Source organism: Sylvia atricapilla, chromosome 8, assembly GCF_009819655.1.
Source record: "Sylvia atricapilla isolate bSylAtr1 chromosome 8, bSylAtr1.pri, whole genome shotgun sequence".
NCBI classification, from domain to species: domain Eukaryota; kingdom Metazoa; phylum Chordata; class Aves; order Passeriformes; family Sylviidae; genus Sylvia; species Sylvia atricapilla.
Window position 1 is genome coordinate 22,553,042 of NC_089147.1, and position 20,758 is coordinate 22,573,799.

The 20,758-nt window shown below is 36.5% G+C and overlaps 1 protein-coding gene across 5 annotated transcripts in view; it reads left to right on the plus strand.

The window, feature by feature from the left end:
* LRMDA (leucine rich melanocyte differentiation associated) overlaps positions 1 to 20,758 on the plus strand; it is a 610,700-nt gene that overhangs the window by 417,376 nt on the left and 172,566 nt on the right. The window contains exon 6 of one of the 5 annotated variants that reach the window (XM_066324130.1): positions 6,588 to 6,678. The exons of the other annotated variants lie outside the window; for them this stretch is intronic. Within the exon in view, the coding sequence (XP_066180227.1) occupies positions 6,588 to 6,677 (90 nt within the window). The 3' untranslated portion in view covers position 6,678. Of the gene's footprint in view, positions 1 to 6,587; positions 6,679 to 20,758 lie in introns of those variants that run through there. 5 annotated transcript variants of the gene reach the window in all.

Here is a 20,758-nt window from a genome sequence, read left to right on the forward strand (position 1 = left end):
AAACCCGTAGATAAGCATACAAATGCTGCATCCACTGAAATGCAGGGTTTTTTTTGTTGGGGTTTTTTTTAACATTCAAGTGCTTGTGGCCAAATGAGTTTTTCTTGCTCTGTATAGCTGGGAGTTCAGAGTAGCAGTGCCAATGTCTAGATAATTAATGAAGAAGCTCTGTTAAACCCAGAGAGTCTGCCAGTGTCAGGTTTTTTAGTTTCATCTCTGGACAGCTTAGTTGGGTAGTTTGTACCTCATCAGGCAGAAGCAGGGATTTAAATTGCTGCTAGTTAGTTGGAGGCAGTTCCTCTTCTCTTTAAAGGTCCCATTCCTGTGTTTATTAGTATTCTGTATACACAAGTGTTGGAATGTGTTTTTTGTTTTGACTTCTTATGATGGGAAAGATTTTAGCATTTTCTTTCCAGCTTCCTTCCATTTATGAGGTTGTCTTGAAATTATAACTTTGGGGCTTTTTGAAACTCTGACAGTTATCACACCTTTCTTGCTTACTCAAAGTCTTTTTGACCCTCTTCCTTCTCACTCATGATTTCATGATATCAGCACAACAATTATTCTGGAAAGACTTCTTTGAAAAGATGGTATTTAGAAAAGGTCTGTGTTCTAGCTCTTTGGGGGAAATCTAGACGTCATAGGATTTTTTTTTTCGTACTGTAGTGTCTGCCTCATTCCATCCTTGCCCTACGTTTGAAACCAGATTTTTTGTTTTTCTGTGCCTTGAAAACAAAGTGCTGCTCTGTGAAGTGGGTTCAGAGAGATTAGTGCAGCATTTAAGTATGTTGCAATTAGCTGCTAACTTGTAAGTATAAGTCACTTTTCCTTTGACTGATGTTGCAACCAGAGGCATGTTCAAAATTCATCATCACGAACATAACACATAGATGAAGCTGGAGTTGCAGCTTAATCCTTTCAAGGGCTGAAACAGTTTGGTCCAGCAGTGATCCACTGAACATAGTTTTTGAGCATTTCTGGCTTGTGTCATAGCTGACATTTTTCTGGCTCTCAGCATGACCAAAATCATACTGAGTTAACATAAAGCATAATATCCACTGAGATAGGTCTTTGATAACAGAGCTAGGAGGAGGTTATGCTCTTTTATTCAAGGCAGTGTATAAGTGAATAAGCCTATTACTTCACTCTATTGTTATTGCCAAATGGAATGTCTTTCAAAAAATTGTGAACAAGTGATAACGTTGTGAGGGTATCACAGGACAGTCTGCTTTTAGCTAGCTTAGGCAGATTGCAACTCCAGCTAAAACAGTAGATCAATAGTTACAGATTGCTTTCTGCACATTTCAGTTAGGAAATTGGTATGATGATTACAGAGAATCCTTACTTGAGATGAAATTGAGAGTGGTGGGAAAATCTTGTTTAAAAAAGTGTGGTGATACAGTAGACTGTGTTGCATAAATACCTTTGTATTTGTTTTCTGTGCTGTGTAACTGAATAGGTTTTTTAACATTTAAAAATGAGCCACTTCATAATGCTGTGGGCTTTTTGCTTTTAAGAACAAAGATAACTCCTGTAGATCGCTCTGTTTTCTTGTTTTCATGTGCACTAGGTACAACTCTCTCATATTCTGCATTCTAAGTCAGTGTGAATGCATTTTGCCATGGTATTATGGGAAGATATTTTCTTTTTCAGGGTAAACTTCGAGTTTACTCTTTAATTCTTATTATTTTACCAGACTAAATGTTCATATGTTTCGTAACTTTTTTTTTAGAAAGGCCCTGAAAATATGAATTCTTATTAAATACAAATGCTTTCCTGGCATGGTGAATCAAATTGGTCTTCAGGTAGATAAGTCTCTCTCTTGCTACAAGAAAGCAAAGTTTATTGAATTTTCATTAAGGTTTTGAGTGTGTAGTTTATACGAGACTGGGCCTTTCTTTCAGGTAGACTGTCAGCAGCCCAATAACAAAAGTGAGGTTGGTAACTTTGAGATTTTAATATACTAAAAGTAAGAGATAAAATCTCTGCAGAAAGAGACGTAAGTGCAATTAATTCATCTAACCTGAACAAAGGAGTCTGCAGTACCTCAGCCTGTGGCATGCACAGGCAATCTCTTAGATGAGATCATACCAGCTTTGTGGTACTTGGTTCATTAACAGAGGCCTCTTACTTTTAACAATGGAACAGTCAGAAATAATATTACAATTTCTTTTTTTCTGGAAGGTGTTTGTTGATATTGATCTTATGGAAGTGTACAGAATTGTAACAGGTAGAAGACACTGTGAAATGCTGCTGGACTTCTGGCATCAGAAGATGCTGGGATTTGATTGTGGGAGTGTGGAGGTGATCAAATGCAGAACTGATCTTCTCAGATGGAGGAAAGCTGTAATGGTATAATAGATGAAAATGACCATAATCATGGAGCTGAGGGAGCAGTAGGTGATGCAGAGGTTTTTCTGTATCGTTGTTCTGTTCTACTGACATCTCTGCAAGTTTGCTTTTTAGTAAAGGAAGATGAAGTCTGTACCACAGATTTATTATGTTTATTCATTTAAGTGTGCTATGCAGTTATGGATCCCTTCATTTCTTATATACTGCATTTTCTTAGTTGTGTTTATTGCATCAACACCACTACACAATATTGGCATTTCTGTACACTGAGAAAGCTGTCTTAAGAGAGAGATGAGTCCATAACTCAAGTTACATCACACTGAATACTCAGTGCTATGGTGAATAAATTTTTTTTAAAATGCAATCATTCTAATATGTCACCTTTTTCCTGAAGTGTTTCTCTCACTGAGAACATTCTTCATGGTAAAATTATTTATGATGTGTTTTTATAAAAATAAATAACAATGATTTACGCAATGTCAGCAGATGTACCCTGGACATCCGCTGGCATAATCAAGAGTGTCAACTCTTGTGACCCAAGGGTGACAGTTTTGATCAGTTTTGCTTTACAATTCTCTCATCCTATGGGAAGTGTGAGGCAACACTTATGATTACCCAGGAGCCACCAGATTACAGCTCACATGTACACGCAGAATATTTAAAATAATTGCAGAGTGCCATGGTTAGGAGTTCCACAGATTTTTGTCAGGGGTCGGTACTAATTTTTCGTTGGACTGGTATTATTTATGTCTGACTCAAAAACTCCAGATAGCCTGGTGTTCAGGAAGTGTGTTGGAAAGCTAAGGGAATTGTTTCCAATTCACATTTCTGCCTTTGACCTGTTATGTAGCCTTGGGCAAATAATTTAATCATTGTCTACCTCTGATTCCTTTCTTGGTTTTTTTTCTGTCTGCTCAGCTCATATTTTTCAATACTGTTTTCTAATCCTTAATATGAGTAAGCAATAAATTTATGTAAGATATTATATCTTCCCAGTAGCAATATTATAAGTATTGCTGAGGGTTGATAAATTTAAATAGTTTTATAACCATTCTTTTCTATAATTTTTTGTGATACTTACAAAGAGATCAAAACTAGAAACTGTTAAATTATTCTTTGAGGTTTTGTTGCTAAAAAGGTATAGATAAAAGGTTTTGTGTCTGAAAGTGGACTAGACTGGATTATCAAGGAAATGGAGTTTCATCTTTCAGTCTTGAGAAATTGTTGAGATAGCAACACACACACACACACACACACGTAAGATAAGGGGAAAAAAAGCAGGGAAAATAAAGACACTTCTCAAATGTTTGACTCCAAAAAGAGAGTTTGTATGAGAAGATTAACAAGAGGAATATAAAAGAGAGAAAGATTGTGTCCAAGCGTTATGTATTTCCACTTAAATGAATAAACAATGAGAATGCCAGAGAAATTATGTTTCTTTTGCTTTGAAAAGTGTTTTCCTCTTCTGGTTCTTACTGAGTGTAATCCTACTTTATGAGGTAGGTGGATCCCAACAACTGAGTACTTGCAGGATTGTTTTCCTTCTCTCTGTAATATAACAAATATTTATTTATTTATTTATTTATTAGTTAGGCCACTTTTAATTTGCAGAAGGGCATAGAGTGAATTATATCTTTGCACAAAGGTTGCCAACTGGGACTTAATGTCTTTTCTATAAAAGTAAGTCTTCACTTCTTTATATCCCTTCACAATTCAGCGCCACACAGCCTGTTACCATTTCCTTTACTGTACGAAAATTATTTTTATTTGTCAGACTTTTTATCTCAGTTCTCTTTGAAAACAGTAGGAATGCAATTGAATATATAGCAGATTAGCAGCTCACCATTTATGTCCATGCTGGGACAAGGAAGAAATAGAGAAGCAAGAAATCTAACTAGAAAGTAATTTCAGCTTTAAAATTTCTTACTTGTTTACTTGAGGTCACAATGCATGCCTTTTCAAAAATTTAGAAAGGGTGAGCAGACTAGATTTTTTCACTTGTCACACACAATTACAGTTATTAATTTCTGCTAGTTGTATATGGATGTTCTTGAGTTTAATTTAAAATCTTGAGTCTTAAAAAGATTAAATCCAGAAAGCAATTACATAGCTGTCCTTGAGTTTCATTTTCTATGTTTTGTCTTGCCGATATTCTTTGTTGTTGAATAGTAATCTTTCCAGTTTTCTAAGAGTCTCTGCAAGTCACTCATCTGAGTTCAAGGAGGAATAACCTAGGCATTAGCATTCTCTACTTATGGTAATTATTCTTTCATTCTATCATTTTGTTCATGTTTAGGACAAGTGCATAAATGAGACTGTTGATAGAGGAGTAAAACTGAAAACTTGGTAGCTGGTCCCCTGATGTACATATCAAGGACTGTTCTTTGTGCATACATGGCAGGCAGATCTATGTCTCCTTGTAATACTGTCAGAGAAAGATAACTGTAATTTTTGCTCAATATGTGCCATGTGTTTTGGGTCACTTATTGATGGAATGAGTATTAGAATTTTTCATTCCATATGTTAAGTCAGAGAAGTGAGCTGTTTACTTGAAATGCTAAAATCTCATTGGTCATTTTTGAGTGCTGCAAATTTGAGAAATGTGAAGAAAATGTGTCTGTCTGTGCAAAAGTACAGCAATAATATTACTAGTTAATTTTACAGTAAAGTTCCAATATGTGGATCTGAATTTAATCGTGAAACATTATTATTTTAAGCTTATTGAATGAAAGGGACTTTCTAGAGCTGAAGACAGTTTCCTATTTATGAGAAGCTTATGGTCAGGAGAAGCAAAGAAAAATGCTATTGGTCAGGAGTAAGTGGTAGGTCTGAAAAGAACTGAATATAGTAATTTTTAATTGTAGAAAGAAAAATGGAAAATATAGTAAGTGTGTTGAGATACATGGCCCAAGAATCCAAATTTTAAAAGGTTTTAAGTGAGTTAAGATTGCATCTCTAAATTTGGTGTTTTTCAGAACAAATTCTTGGTTTCACTTGAATTCTATCAGCTACCAAAGAAAAGGGAAAATGCATAGATATGAAGCTGGGACAAAGTGAGGACTACAGCCCATGACACATTTGGCTTTCTGGGCTTGCAGTGCACATGGCCTGCTTACGTCCAGCCTCATGCAGCAGCACTCCAAAATTCTTCTTGGCAGAGCCACTCTCATTCTGTTGTTGAGTAATTCAGCCTTCTCCTTATCCGTTGTTACCAGTTTGCCAATGTTGTTTATCTTCTTTGACCTTCCTTTTCTGATTAACATATCTGTAGAAGCCCTTCTTATTACTGTTTGTGTTCCTTGCCCAGTTCAGTTCCAGCTTCACCTCAGCCCCCCTCACCCCATCCCTGCACAGCTGAACATCATCTCTGGACCCTTCCCATGTTACCTGTCTTTGTTACCACTCTGCATTTGCGTCTTTCCCTTTAGTTTGGCCAGCAGGTCCCTACTCAGCCACGCTCCTCTCTTGCCTTCCTTGCCCCATTTCTTGCACCTGGGGCTTTCCAGCTCTTGCACTCCCTGGAAGACTTCCATAATCTGCCAGCTCTCTTCCACTTGCTTTTTCCTGAGGGCGAGTCCTACTGACATTCTCCTTGAAAAGCTAGAAGTTTCTCTTCTAAAGTTTGGAGGCCTAACTTTACTCTTTACTTGACTCACATCTCTCAGGACAGCAAACTCCAGCAACTCCAATCTGCCTCCAGTCTTGGCTTCCCTGATGAGGTCACTTGTGTTGGTTACCAGGAGATGCAGTATTGCATCCCCTCTGGCAAGGCTGTCTGTTACCTACCCCATCTACACACCCTTTGAATGTCCCCAGGCGTGGTGACTCCAGTGCCTCCCTGGACAGCCTGTTCAAATGCTTGACAGCTCTTTCAGTAAGAATATTTTCCTAATAGTCAATTTAATTGTAATATTTCCTAATATTCAATCTAAAACTTTTCTGGTTGAGGCCACTTCCTCATGTCCTGTCCTGTTATGTGGGAGAAGAGACTGACCCCTCACCTTGCTACAGCCTCTCTTTAGGGAGCTGTAGAGAGTGATAAGGTCCCTCCTGAGGCTCCTTTTCTCCAAGCTAAATAACCCCAGCTCCCTCACAGGACTTGTGTGTACGTTGTGTCATTGCTGGCCAGGTATCACTGGGTGTTACCTTCCGTGGCTGTAGAAGTACATATGTAACAATTACATATCTCCCATTATTTTCTTCTACTCATTTCTATCTTTTTTCTTTCTGATAAGGTGACCATGGATGTCTTCAGTGCTGTGTTAGCAGTGTTAAATACATCCTTGGTTGTAAAAATGCATGGTGTTGGTAAAATAGAGAAATAAATGTGACATTGTATCATATCTGGCTTTCCAGTTTTCATGCTTAATCACTTGTCCTCACACTGAAGTAGAGAAGGGGAAAATAAAAATAATTTTTATACCCCATCACTGTATTTTATCATTGCAGGGGATGGCAGAGGCTTGCAATTGTAGAGAAGACGACTGACCACTAATAATTTGTTACCACAAGTATGGTGAGAAATATCATCCTATAGCAGCCAACAGATTTCACCTGGTTTCTGTTTTCACAAACCCCAAAAGACACATCTTCAGGGGAGAATGCTGTTAGCCAGTAGAGATTGAACATCTTCATCAGCAGTGTGAATGGAGGCCTGTTCTGTAATTGAGACGCATGTGGCTGTGTCAGCAGGTGATGGCAGACAGACACACCTGAATGACAGTGTGACAGGGAGCAGAGACAGGGGGCCCCATCTAGCCACTCTTACTGCCGGAGTGATGAGCGCACAGGAACACAGTCTGTGAATTATCAGCAGGCCAGAATGAGATGAGGCTTAGGGAGGGCTGCCAGACAGTTTGCAATGTGCTACACATTTCTTTCAGCAGTTACTATTTTGCTATGCATAGCCCCTTGCTATTAAGCAGACAGAACAGCTCATATCCTGTGGACGGATGATAGATATGTCATATCACTGAAAAATTGTTTGTCTTCCACAGGTGTATGGGATGCCTTTTAAAGCAGACAGAGCACATGACACTTTTCAACACTCTTTTCGATACTGATTTGGCATTCAGGGTCTATCAAAGGAGAAATCTTTCACATGCAATTATGACAGAAAATAAAGGTGATGAAGTGTTGTATACAAAGAATGGAGAGAGATCAAAGGACTGTAATGAAAACTGATTACAATAAAAGAGCAGCTTCAACCCTGAGAACTCCACAGAACTGCTTGGGGCATGACAACACACACACACACACACACTTGCATGCACAAAGGAGAAGATGTAGATAAAACCACAGACACTAATTCTTAAGAATAAATGAGGAAAACTATATAGCTGCTTGCTTGGATCTCACAAGGCACATTAAGACCCTGAAGTGGTGTAAAGTGACCGTTCTAACATGGGACAGTCTGATCGGATCCTTTTGTAAAACTTTCTTTACTGTAGTACCAAAGTTTGTAAATTTATAACTTCTGATAAGATTGTAGGATAGATGACTGTTTTCAATTCTTCTATTGTTTCTTTGATTAATGTCTTGGGGATTGCACACAGAATAAGTCACTCATTCAGGTTTAAATATTAGCAAGGACACTGTTTAGTACTGTTAGTTGCATAGAAATGAAGAAATTAATCAAGTTTACTCATCTATCCTTTTGACTCCTGTTCTGATTTAAAGCCTATTCAAATGACTTTGCATTAACTTCACCGTGTCTTTCCCAAATTCCTGACCTGAGTTTTGAAACCATTCATTGGCCAGTTTCAGTTAAGTGCCAAGCAATTTTGTTTCCTTACAAATTTAGAGACCATTATGCTAAGTACCTTTCACGTTTCAAAAAAGCCTTGTGTGATTGAGTGTAAACCAGAATTATTTATTTACTTGTTTTCAATACTTGTATTCTTTAATAACTTGCCAATGTCTTTGTAGCAGAAGACCTATCATTTTACACAAGGTAAAGAATTGACAGTCTTTGCAGCTGTGTTGTTTCGAATTTTTGTGTTCTGCCAAAATTCCTTATAAATAGTGAGTTTAGCTTCAAACCCAGAAGGAAGAAATATTTTTGAAAACTCTGCAGAGCTTGCTTTTTTTCCCACTTATATTCTGAATGAACGATTTTATTTTTAGTCCCAAAGCAGAGAGTGTTACCTGGAGCAACATTGACTCAAACCACTTATTTTTGCTAAGAGTTTTAAAAGTGATTTAGCTCCTTGACTTGTGTGAAACAAGAACATTTCATTGTTTGAAAACTCAGCTACAAAACTGGAAATGTTACCCACAGCACCGATGAAATTTCAACTAAATCCAGAAAAGCAGCTCACCAGTCCTAATATCTTTCCAAGGACTGGCTTTTTCTCTCAAAATTCTGTTCTATCTCTGTGAGCATAAGACATACTACCACTTATAGCAATATATTTTGCCCACAAGTTAGTATTTAAAAATACTTTCTCACATAATAAGCAGAACTGCTTTCTCCTATGTCATTCAAAAAGGCTTTGTAAGAGCTATGGTGCATCCCAGAATGATCATCCAAAATGTACTTAGCAATGTTCTTCTCCAAAGTGGTAAAAGACCTGACAGTATTTCTGCTGCATTAAACACCTACTAGTGTGTTCTAATGAATGTTGGCCATATCAGAGCATTTTCTTTTCTTTTTTTTCCCCCCATGGTTTATTTTCTGATGTGAAATACAGCTGTTAGATTTAAACGCTGCTTACTGTGGTTTCTCTCCTTCTCTCTCAGGCCGTGTTCCTTTCTTTGTATCACTGTCAAAGCCAAGAAAACCTCATTCTAGAAAGGTCAATTTTCAGAGGTGACCCTTGATAGTATGAGTGTCCTATTTAAAAAGTGATGGTAATAACTAGCCCACCCCCACAAGACTTGAGAATTCCTCTTTTTTGCTCCCAAGTTATTCCAAACAGAATGATTGTAAGGAGAATCCTTCTTTTTGTGTTGATTGCTTGAATGATGTTCCCTGTCTAAAGGTGCCTGTGGTTATTGTGTGTCATAAGCCCATGTTCTCCTCTGTCTGTGGAGAATGTGTGTGTCTACTGCATCAGGCATTTTGAGTTGTACTATTGTATGTTTTTGGCAGAGCTTGGAACACCATTCAGACACATGTTCTTCATTTCAAATACGGAAAATAATAGCAAAATGACCTGGCTGCTTTGGAGGAGTATTAAGGCATTTCATTTGCTGCAATGATCACTCTTTTAAGGATAGTTATTCAAAATCACCAAAACCATGGCAACAGCTTATCTTCCAGAGCAAAGTAGGCCACCCTTATCTTAATTTTTGTTGCCTTTTTCATGACCATGATACGAGTATTCCAAACTGAATGCCATGTGTTTAATGAGAGATTTACAGTACGGATTGACAGAAAGCAGAGCTAGTACAGGTTTAAACAAATTGATATCCTCAAACCTCCTGAGAGGCATTTCTAATTTTTTTAAAGCAGAAGTCTTATTTTGCATCTGAAAAACTCTTTCAAAAGAAATTTGCCCAAATCTACAAATGCAGATGTTACCAAATTTTCAGGATGAAATGAGTTGGAACAGATTTTTAGAGTATTGTACACAGCAAGCAAACAATGTAAAGCACATCTACAGAAGTATGCATTAATATGTTTTAACTACCTAAAAAGGTACAGATATTGTCAAATCTCTTGTTGATCTGAAAAAATGCTTTTTTCACCTCTATGTAAAACACAATTTTTTGGAAGCTGGAGAATCAATAGTGTTCACAAAAGAAACTAATTCACATTTATTGTATGGCTTAGCACAGTAGAGATGGGTACACTACGAAATGTTTTAGTTCAAAGAGTTTTGTCTTTCAGGTATCCTTAAAAGATAGCTATTTTTTTTTTAGCTTATGAAAGAAGAAAGCTGACTGTCTAATGTACTTCTTGAGAGGGAAAGCCGTTGATGTTTTTCCTAATTGAATGTATAGAAACATCACAATAAAGAGTAGAAAAATCTTGTGCTGTGACTCACTGTTGCATGTTCCTAGCAAGTTATATTCTTGCACTATAATGAGAATTCCTTTATAAAGAAAGCAAAGATAATTTATTAATAGTTAGATCTCTTTCTACTGAGAAAAAAACAATCCCCTTGAATTGTCCATATCATGTAGTAATGTTTGAAAATCAATGAGGCATCTGTTAATATTTTTAAGGAGCCTGTACAGATCCATTCCAAAATTAATAGCTTACAGTTTCATACACCGTGTTTAATCCTTGTGTATACTGTCAGTAGCTTCAAAAATAACTTTGTGTGGAAAACGTGCTCAGAAAGTAATTTAATTAGATGTTTATTATGTACTAAGTTTCACTTATATTAGTAGATTGAGAATAATGGTTGATTTTCTTGAATGGTAGCAGATAGATGCAGTAAATAATTCTGTGTCTGTTGTAACACATTAAGATGCTCCTGTGCAGTGTAGAGCAGCTAAATTAGATTTTAAATTATATCTATTTTCAAGTCTGGAGAGAACAAAGGTACCTGAAAAGTTTCTGTTCAGCCTTCTTTTACAGTTGCAACTTTTTATTGCAAAGTAGATGATCTGGGGGCATCTGCACCAATTCTATGCTTCCATAGCACACTCATGTAGCCTTACCTGCTCAGTAAAGCTCAGTTTTCAATTTCTTGTAGTGGAAGCAACACAAAATGTGCCTCCCACTGGAATTGGGGCCTTTGTAGGAAATGCAAACTTTCTGCTGAATTTTATGTGTATTACTATGTTACGGTTCCTTAACAACCTATATATATTTCTCTGATTAACTCTTTTTAGTTAAAATGTTTATGTATGTTTATTTTGTATGTTTATTTTTTTGGCATAGGAAGATAAAAATATGAATCCTCCTTGCTGTGAGATCATTAAGACAGCTTTTACACTCATCCCTTCAAAGTTATTAAAATGCATGTGTGAAGTTCACAAGCTGAACATGCCTTTTGTTTTTCAGGAGCCTAATGTCTATACTAATATTGGAAAAGGACTTTGTGACAGAAGAAGAAATGATTATTTATAAAGGCAGAGTATGAATGCCTTCCAAATATATTTATATTTATAGTTTTAGCTTTGTAATAACCTATGTTGTCAGATTTTAAGGTTTTATTTATTGTCTTCTACAATTCCATATTGCATATATTTTGGATGTGCCACTGTGTAATTGTAAACAATTTAAAGTACCCTTGACCAGCGGGTACTCAGAATACTCAAAATACTCAGAGAAAAACAAGGACTGTTCAGATCCAGTGGACTAAAACTCTAGGAGGATTTGACTTTGAAAATATTAGTCTTCATCTGCTGAAGATAATGCCATTTGTGAATGTTTGTAAAGATGCCAAAAATTCCTTCCCAGCCACATGCCTGTAGTTGATTTGACTCTTCTGCTAAAGCAGCAGCATAAGACTTGCTGAAGTGAAGGGAAATTGTGGTAGTGCAAGAAGCAGCAGAGTCTGAGAAACTGAGATCAAAGGATCCCCTGTGGGTTCTACTCCTGGCTCCTACTTCAACTTCCATTTAATAAGAGTCAAATCACAGAGGCCTATATTTTAAAGTGTCTGCTAATTTTGATGAGTGATTTTTTTGGCTACCTGATTTTGAGATATGTAAGGTTAGTTTTTCTGTCTTTGTGCATCTGCATTGTTTGTGAACTGCATGGAATTATGGATACTCAGTGCCTTTAGAAATACAGTAATATCTTACTTCACATTAGGTTAGGAATTGAAGCACTCTAAACCTGTGAACTTGTTAATGTTAGCCCTCTCTCTTCTCTGGGGTAATACATTGCTTACAGCAAAAGACTAAGTTAATATCTATAAATGAATAGACAAAATGTTAAATTCAAGGGTATACATGAATTTATATGACTGATTGAATAATTATACAAGTAGACAAAGTTTTTGCAGTTCCTTTTTTTATTTTATTTTTTTAAGTGGTTAAAGGCCCTAGTACAGTTTCTATGAAAACTTATGTTTTTACAGAGATATGTTTTTATGGATGCAAAACAATTTAACTTTTTGGGAAAGTCACCACTTACCTTTGCAATCACAATTAGTTATGTTTTGAGGGAGTTGGGATTTGTTTTGGTTCGTTGGTTGGTTGGTTTTCTTTAAGAATAATCAATCTTAATAAGGCCAGAATTGTCTGGGTCTATATTATTGTACAATAGACTCCCCATACACTATATATTTAGATATGTTTTTATACTGCATATCTATGCCTAATAACTTGAGGGCAAGTTAGTTCCTAACTATGACAAGCTATGAAATATTTAATTTACCTATTGTCTGAATTTTGCATTTAGTGTAAAAAATATGTATTGTCATTAATGAAAGTTCAGACACAGAGAAAGGGAATGCAAGTCTATAAACAGACCAAGTTCTTTCTGTTCTCTCTCTGCCTTTGTAAGGGCTATTCCTATACAGACCTCAAGTATACCTACTTCCATGGACATCTGAATTACCAAGTCTTACAAAAGTTAATTTTGTTTCTAATTCAAGTTCTAAGCATTTAATAATTTGATGTGCTTAGGCTTCTCCTTCTCACTTAAAGAAAACAAAAAGAAGAAAGCTTACTGCTTCCTCAGAGTCAGAAATACTAAAATATGTGCAGTCCAGCAATACCAATGACTCTTATGTTGTATAACATGAAAATGGAATTTATTGTCAGCTTAACAAAATACATTCTGTAATCTTACACTTTTATGGCTTTTACAAATACAATGAGCATCTTCTTAAAAATACCTTCAGATGAGATGATATTTTTAAGACAGATCTCTTTTATATTAGTATGAAGTACTGGTTTTGTCTCAGTTTTCATATCCAGGAGAAGTTTTATAAAGAAAAAATAATCTGTGTGAAGGTGTAAAATATTTTTTTACTACACTGAGGCTGTTTTTATTGTGAGTCAGATGGGCAGGAAAGGCTTCCAGCAGCAGTAGTCTTGAGCCACTTGAAAAGTTGTTAGTAGATCTTCACTCCCATGTAAATCAGTCCAGATTTGCAGTAGGGATGCTTCTTGAAGTGCCCAGACAGCTCAGTCCTTGTATTTATTATGTTTTTTTGTATGTGGTCCTGAGAACATAGTATCCCTTGTGCTGCTTTTAGTGAGGGCCTTGATGTGCTTTGATTGCAATATCACTCCCAAAGGTTACTTGCTTCCTGGACTAACTCAAAAGAAGATTTTTTTTCTTTGAAAATGATCTAGTGACATTGGAGAACCCCGCTGACAAATATCAAAACTGTGGAAACCTTGCAGTCTTGTTATGTGGATAGAGAAGTGTGGTAGCTTAGCTAAAGTACAGGTTACAGGAATTTCAGTCATCTCAGAAGTACTTAATTTTCAGAAGTGCAGCCCAGCAGCACAGTTTAGTTTATTTCTGTCTTGGGTATTGCAATCTACATTTATAGGGAAACAAAGTAGTAGTTTTCACGTTTTGTTGCAGCATGGCTGATTCATTGAGGCGTTAGAAGTGGTTAATGACTATCAGGGTACCAACATTTTGTAGTTGGAATGCAAAAGTAAGCAGTCAGCAATTGGGACTCAAATGTTTTATTGCAACCTGTCTAGTTTAAATAGAATCACCTGTTTCTGTCAAGCAAACACCAAGTGTTTTATTTTACGTAAGTAGGGATCTCTTGGTCTGTATGAAAGTTGCTTTTCTGCACCAAGGGGGTACAAAAGATTGCTCAACTTTTGCATGCAATCGTTTACTGCATCCTTTCGGGGTGGAGTTGCTATAACAAAAAGTTAAAGCACATTTGAAAAGCACATTGAAAAGGTAAAGGGCTGTGCTTATCTCATCCCTTCAAAAAAAAAAGAAAAGGCAACCACAGAACTAGAAATAAAAATTAAAGATATATGTATAGAGCTGGGTTTTGGGCATAATTGTGTTAAGATTTGGACTGCATCTTTTCACAGCTTGTGAGCAACTGGGCTGAACAAATAGCATCACGTATGGTGGTAGGAGCTTTGGCTACAGTGCAAAGGACTCACAAGTGTTACCAGTACAGTTTTTGACAAATCTGCATGGGATAAGTGTGTGTGTGATATGTGTCAGTGATATCATATGTACTTTGTAAAATTATTCTTAAGAAATCACAGTTGCCTTATATCCAAGTCTGTCCTGTGCTCAGACAGATAAAATTCTTTTTCTTCTCCACCAGAGGGGGAGGTAAAAGTCACTGAGACTTTCAGTCTAGGACTTGGTTGGTTGATTCTTCATTGTATAGGAGATAAAAAAGGCTTGATGCTTCAGAAGGACCTTTGTGCATAGCCTCCATGTGTGGTTTCTGAAACATGCTTGTGCATGCAGCCTGTCAGCTGGGGTGGATGTTTAATTAGGTTTGTGTATGTATTGATGATAAAACATACTAAATTTATGGTTCTGTTTCAGTTTTACATTGTTGGTTGAAAACTGCTGGTGATTATGGACATAACGCTTTCTTGTGCTCCAGGACAGGAGTCCTTGGAGACTTCTTCCAGAAAGTAACATCTTTCCACACAGGTGTGCTTTTGCTGGGAGAAGGGCATTCTAGGGTGCTTTTGTAAAGAAAATCTTTACAGATAGCATATGGATATGGTTCTACACCCCAAGTACACTCCTAAACTTTCCTTAGAGCTGCTACAATCAACCCATTTGTTTCAGGACAAATGGCCTCAAGCAATTAACTTTTCATGAGACTTTTCTTAGGGCTTGTATGAACAGTGTCAGGTAGGAGCCACTTTAAAGCCAAGTTGTACAGTCAAAACTATAGTGTTTATTTACCATGGCACAGCCTCTCTGGCAGTACACTATTGAATCCTGAAATACTTGCTGCCAACTCAAAACATGCTCATTCTGCTGAAATTTCAGTACATTTATAATGAAGGTATAAAAGAATCTGTTCTCAGTTTTTAGTTCAGCTGTCTCACCAGGCTTGCTTAAGCTGTAGGCAAAGTAGATACTTGCCTAGAGCAGCAGACAAATAGGGAAGGTAAAATTATGGCTTTAGGCATGTGTAAGCCAGGCACTCTCGCCTTGTTAACATTCCTCTCTGCACCACAGATATTAACTGTTTTTTCCCTCAATTACCAGCTGATTAGCATAATCTGGCTAAATTCCTAGCAGCTTTTCTCAACTGGTATTTAAATCAAATGTTGTTTATTCTGCTTCAGATATGAAAAATGATATGCATGTCAAAAGGCTTCTCTAGTTTTCCTAACTATATCTCTTGGTCTAATAAGTTATTATCTCTACTATTCTTTGCTTATAGTGTATTCTTACCTTGTCTTGTACATCCTTGAGTTTACAACAGCTCAGTTACTTGCTGCTTGATAATAGCAGTCTTGAAGAGGTGGGATTCATCTTGTTTGTTAGGATTGATTTTCTCTGCTGCTGTCTATTTGAGAGCAGTTTCCTTGGTTTTAGGTTTGCTCTGAAAACTTTGCTACTTAGTAGTTTTTGTCTGCTAGGGAATATGAGGACAGGAATTTAGAGTTCCTAAATCAAAGTAGGGTGCCCTTAGGCACAAGGTGCTTTGTTTGACTAATTAAAAATAAATAAATAAATAAGTAAATTTTACTGAGATTTTTTGTCTACTGAACAACTTCATTGCTCAGTTGAATTACAAACTATAGTCAGTTTATCTTCTGGATTTACACTGCTGAGCATTTTGTATTTCAGGAGCTTCACATTTCCTGTACTGTTATGACTCTCTATATATCTTGTTGCAACTCTGAGTGGCTATCTACACCAAGGTTTTCATAAAATTTCTCCTTGGTGAAGCACTGCTATGGGTAGCAATGATGAGAGTTGTAGTATAGAAAAGACATCAGCATTTTTACTGCTGTGTCATCTGCTGATTCTCAGACTGACCCCTTAGTGGTAATATTCTGGCCGCTCATGGTATCATGTATTTTTTTTTAATATCAACACATGTTCCTGTTGGGAGCAGTGAGCTGGTGGGAAATTTCAAAGGGAAGGCTGCTGTAAGAAAGCTAGAAAAATCTTACTGCCAATCTTCAAAATATCAAAGACAGTACTGCTGAAGACAGTAACTCCTGCTTCAAGGACAGTACAACACATTTATATCCTCAAAGAAGGAAGTGGTTATTTAAATGTCTTTATTCTCTGAGTGATTGCCAGAGCAACTGTGAAACCCACATCTACAGTTCCTTCCATGTGTTCATGTTAATAGCAGCCTGCTCAAGTGTTCAAAGCCTGTTCCACCTTTTTTAAATATGCAGTAGAGGGAGAAGGTGGGTACTTTTTCAATCAGGCAAGAGGCCTCTGTTTGGATTTGTTGACAAATACAAACAGGCCTTTTAGTATCCATAAACGTAAATGTTAAAGGATTGGCTTCTTAAGTGGTTCTTTAGACATCAGTGGAACAATTACAGGGTGGCAAAAGATGCAGTTAATTGGTCATGATTAAAGCTGTTTGAAACCTGATTCCCTGAGTATTTAGAACACATAATTCTTCTATGTAATCCAGAGCGGTACTGCTCTTTCATCCATATGAAGAGATCAGAAAAGAGATTTACAGCTTAGGTTGCCCCAAGCCACACATAGCTGACTTAATTTTCCTTTCCAAGGGAATTTAAAGATTGTTGTTGTGACTGGTTCTCGGTGGATTATGTATTATTTTGAGGTCACCTGTGAGGTTTATTTAAATGATTGATTGACTGAAATTAATTATTCTGTCACGACAGTAATGGAGGTAAGATTGAGGAAACTGATAAATACAAAAGAAAAAGCAATTCTTATAAATGTACTTATGTCCTTTTCAATTTAAATAAATCAGGCAGAAAACATATATCCTGTATCATGGTTTTGATCCTTATATTCTTCCATGAATAGCCAGAATGTTTTTTCTTTGGTGATGTCTAGCCTGAAAAGAAAATTCAGCCTGCTTACAATGGAAAAGTGATGAAGTCAAATATGTTTTCTGACATATCCTAAATACCTCAACTCAAGTTCTGTTTCTCTGTTCTTTGTTTTTTCTCAGATAAACTCTTTTGCTCTCAGTCACAGAGTAATTTCAATTAAAGTTATGGGTTAAGTGAACAAAGTGCAGAGAAAACACGCAGGAAAATTTAACAGTTGATGTAACACTTGAATTGATGCTAGGAAGGTAGAAACCTTCATGAGTTATATTTGTTCGATTGACCTTCATTTAAGGAGGGGAGAGGGGAGAAAGACAAGGAGAGACCTTTTACCTCCTTATCCCTGGCCGAAATATGCCTGGTCAATTGACCTCTCTGAAGTGTATGGCAAGGTGAATGTTTCTCTGTTCAAGGTGATGGTTGTTAGTAGTGCATGGCAGAAAGAATGTTCTGGGTTCTGCTGGTGTGCAGAAGGCTGAGGCTGCCTCACAAGTGCTGAGGGGATACCTACTATTAACGTTTGGCTCTTGAATCGTGGAGGTACTGAGGATTTGGGGTGAGAATCGGTTTTAATTCACTGTGGAATGCAAGGCAGTGATTTAAAGGCAGCATGAAATTGTTCATCAAGGGCCTTTAGGCCTTTCAGAACATCCTGGTCAATGTAAATATGCCTTTTCTCTTCTAAAAGTATTTTTTTTTTTTTTCCCTGAAAGTTGTGTGAAGGACATGTTTGAAGTGTGCTGTGATTTATTGTATTTCATGTTAAGTTTCTTCTTAAACAAGTGGTGCTGTTCTCTTCAGGAAGAGTGATATCAGGAGCTGGGCCTGTCTTTGTGTGTTTAGATTCTGTGATTGGTTAACATATAACTTTATTAAATCTTTCATTCACATATGGGATTTTTTTCCTAGCTTGCAGTAACAACCAAACATGGTACAATCCTTTAACATGCAATACACACCTCTGGAATTAGTAAACTGTTAAGGAATCCATGAGTTCATCCAATGTACCTATTTTTTTGATTACTGACTCTTCTCCTTTGAATCAGTGTGAGATAGGAGGTCCCCAGAAGTGTATATCCATTTCAGTAACATATCTTTGAAAAGAAGCTGTGTTAACAGTGTAACACTGCACAGGCACTGCCACGCTGGCAGACGATCACATATGTGTTATCTCTCTTAATAAAGCTGTTTTGCAGCTGCAAAAACAAAAGTTTAAAGGGTAATAAAATGTTTTCTTGTACAAGTCAGTGTGTTTTTATGATTAGAATGTGACCCACTTTTCTCTTGAGAGTCTTAATATATGTGTGGGCAAGGGTTCACTGAACATAGTAGTAATCCTTCTCATACTTGTGTGTAGAAAATGCCAGACTTTTCTTCAGTTCATACTCCAGCAGTAGGTGAAAAGAGTTGATTCATATCTTCATATCCTGAAGACACAGAAGCTTTTGCATCATGTAATTTTTAAAAAAACTTTCTGTCTATTCAGTTAATCTTTACTTAATCTTTTTGATGTTCATGAAGTAATAGTTCAAATGGCATTTAGGAGAACAAGATCTAATACATTGTACAGAGCAGTTCCATGAGATCTTGAATCAGGTCTTCACAGAGTACTGCACTTTAGAATGTAATAAATGCTTTTCATGTGAGATCAGTAAACTGTGATATAGCTCTTTCCTTGAACTGTTATGTAAGTTTTGGCTGTATTACCATAATGCTGACTTTGTTGTCTATTATTTGAAAGTTGTATTTACTTAAAATTTTTAAAGAAGTTGACCTTCTTTGGCACCATTAAAAAAAAAAAAATCAATCTCTATTGTATAAATCTACTACAGTCTTATGTGTTTTAACAGTATTTAATATTTGCAAAGTAGTTAATTATAGGCAGGAAACTTACAAGATTTGTTTCAGCAAATTGCAGTTATTGACAGAATAATAAATGAAACAATAATTTAGTCCAGTGTATCTTTGACTTTAGTGAAATTAAGTAACTTACACATAACTAAGTTTTGAGTGCGGGTTAATGGAAAAGGGCTGCTTATTTAACAACAACCATGAAAACAGAATGTAAATGCCCTATTATTTGAAACTGTCAATATTGAAGCTTATATTTAAAAGCAAATAAAATACTGTGAGAAATATTTAAAACTGAGATTCATTCTTTAACATTTATTGCTCTCAGCATGTCTTATAAAAAGCCTTGTAGGCTGCTCATTGTCAGTCTTAGATAAGCTGCATAAACATTCAGCTGCAGGTAAGACTTTCTTGAAATGCAACATGTGTCTGGTTCACAACAATATTTTACATTAGCTTTATTTTAAATATAAGCTGGAAGCCATGATAGATAATTTTAAAATTTATACATGGAAAGAGTATTTTAATTTTTAAACACATGAATTAAATTTTTGAAGAGAGGTGTCAGTCTTGGCCTCATTTATAGTTCCAGCAGCTGTTTTATATAAGCTGCTTTATTTGCACTGCATTAAATACAGTGTTTTTTATACTTGTAGGTTCTGTTGTACCTAATATCTCATATAAAACTGGTTTGATTTGAATATGTCTTCAGAAAATGTGTTCTGGAGAACTTGCTGATGTGTCAGCTGGGGGAGATGGATGTGTTTGGTGCAGCCGTAACCAAGAACACACTTCAGATGTTTGCCTTGCACAGCCCCATCCTCTCATCAGCCCCCAGCCAGCCTGGAGACTGACAGGAACCCCTCAGAGGACAGTCACTGAAATCTCCTGCCCCCGGGGAAAGTTTCTACTCAGCCTCATCTCTTAGTTGTTGAGTGATGCATGAAAGCTTGTGTTCCCTTGGAGTCTGATCTGACTGTGTGTGTATTTGTGCTATCCTTTTGGGACAGCTGGAAATGAATGATGTACTCAGCATTTGAATGTGTGAGAAAGACCAAAGCTTAACAGTAATTTGATAGAAAGGAATTAATGTTAGGAGTATCCACTAGAAGCAATATTCTTGGATAAAAATTACAGGTTTTCAGAACCTTGTGTCATTCTTGGGCCTCTATCTGTGTTTAGTGGTACTTAGCAAAACTTCCCAAACTATTTGTATCACCTGGGGAATTAAAGAGATTTTGTTGCATTTTTTTCTTCCTTTGTAGGTGGGTATGAACTTTCTAGAACAAGTCACTATAGATGTTCCTTAAATATAGTTATTGATCTTAAAATTTACTCTGTTAAAGCTCAGTCATAATATTGTCATAATTGAATGAGCAGCTCACTTCACACACTTCAGAGTGATTTCATGCCTTTTAAACAAATCACAGGGATTTTATTATTTTGAGCTGTCACGTTGAACATCTGAAATTAGAACTTTGGCCTTTATGTATATGACCCGTTCAGTTCCTATTCTTCCCTCTTAATTTTCATCTGTTTTTTCAATTCTGTTACTTGCAATATTTGCTGTGGATTTTATCATAAATTCTCACTCTGGAGCTGTAAGTCTGACATTCTTGAAATAAGACCAAGATGAACGTTGATGCAAGAGAAGAAACCAGTTAGCTGTTCATTGATTCATTTAAGA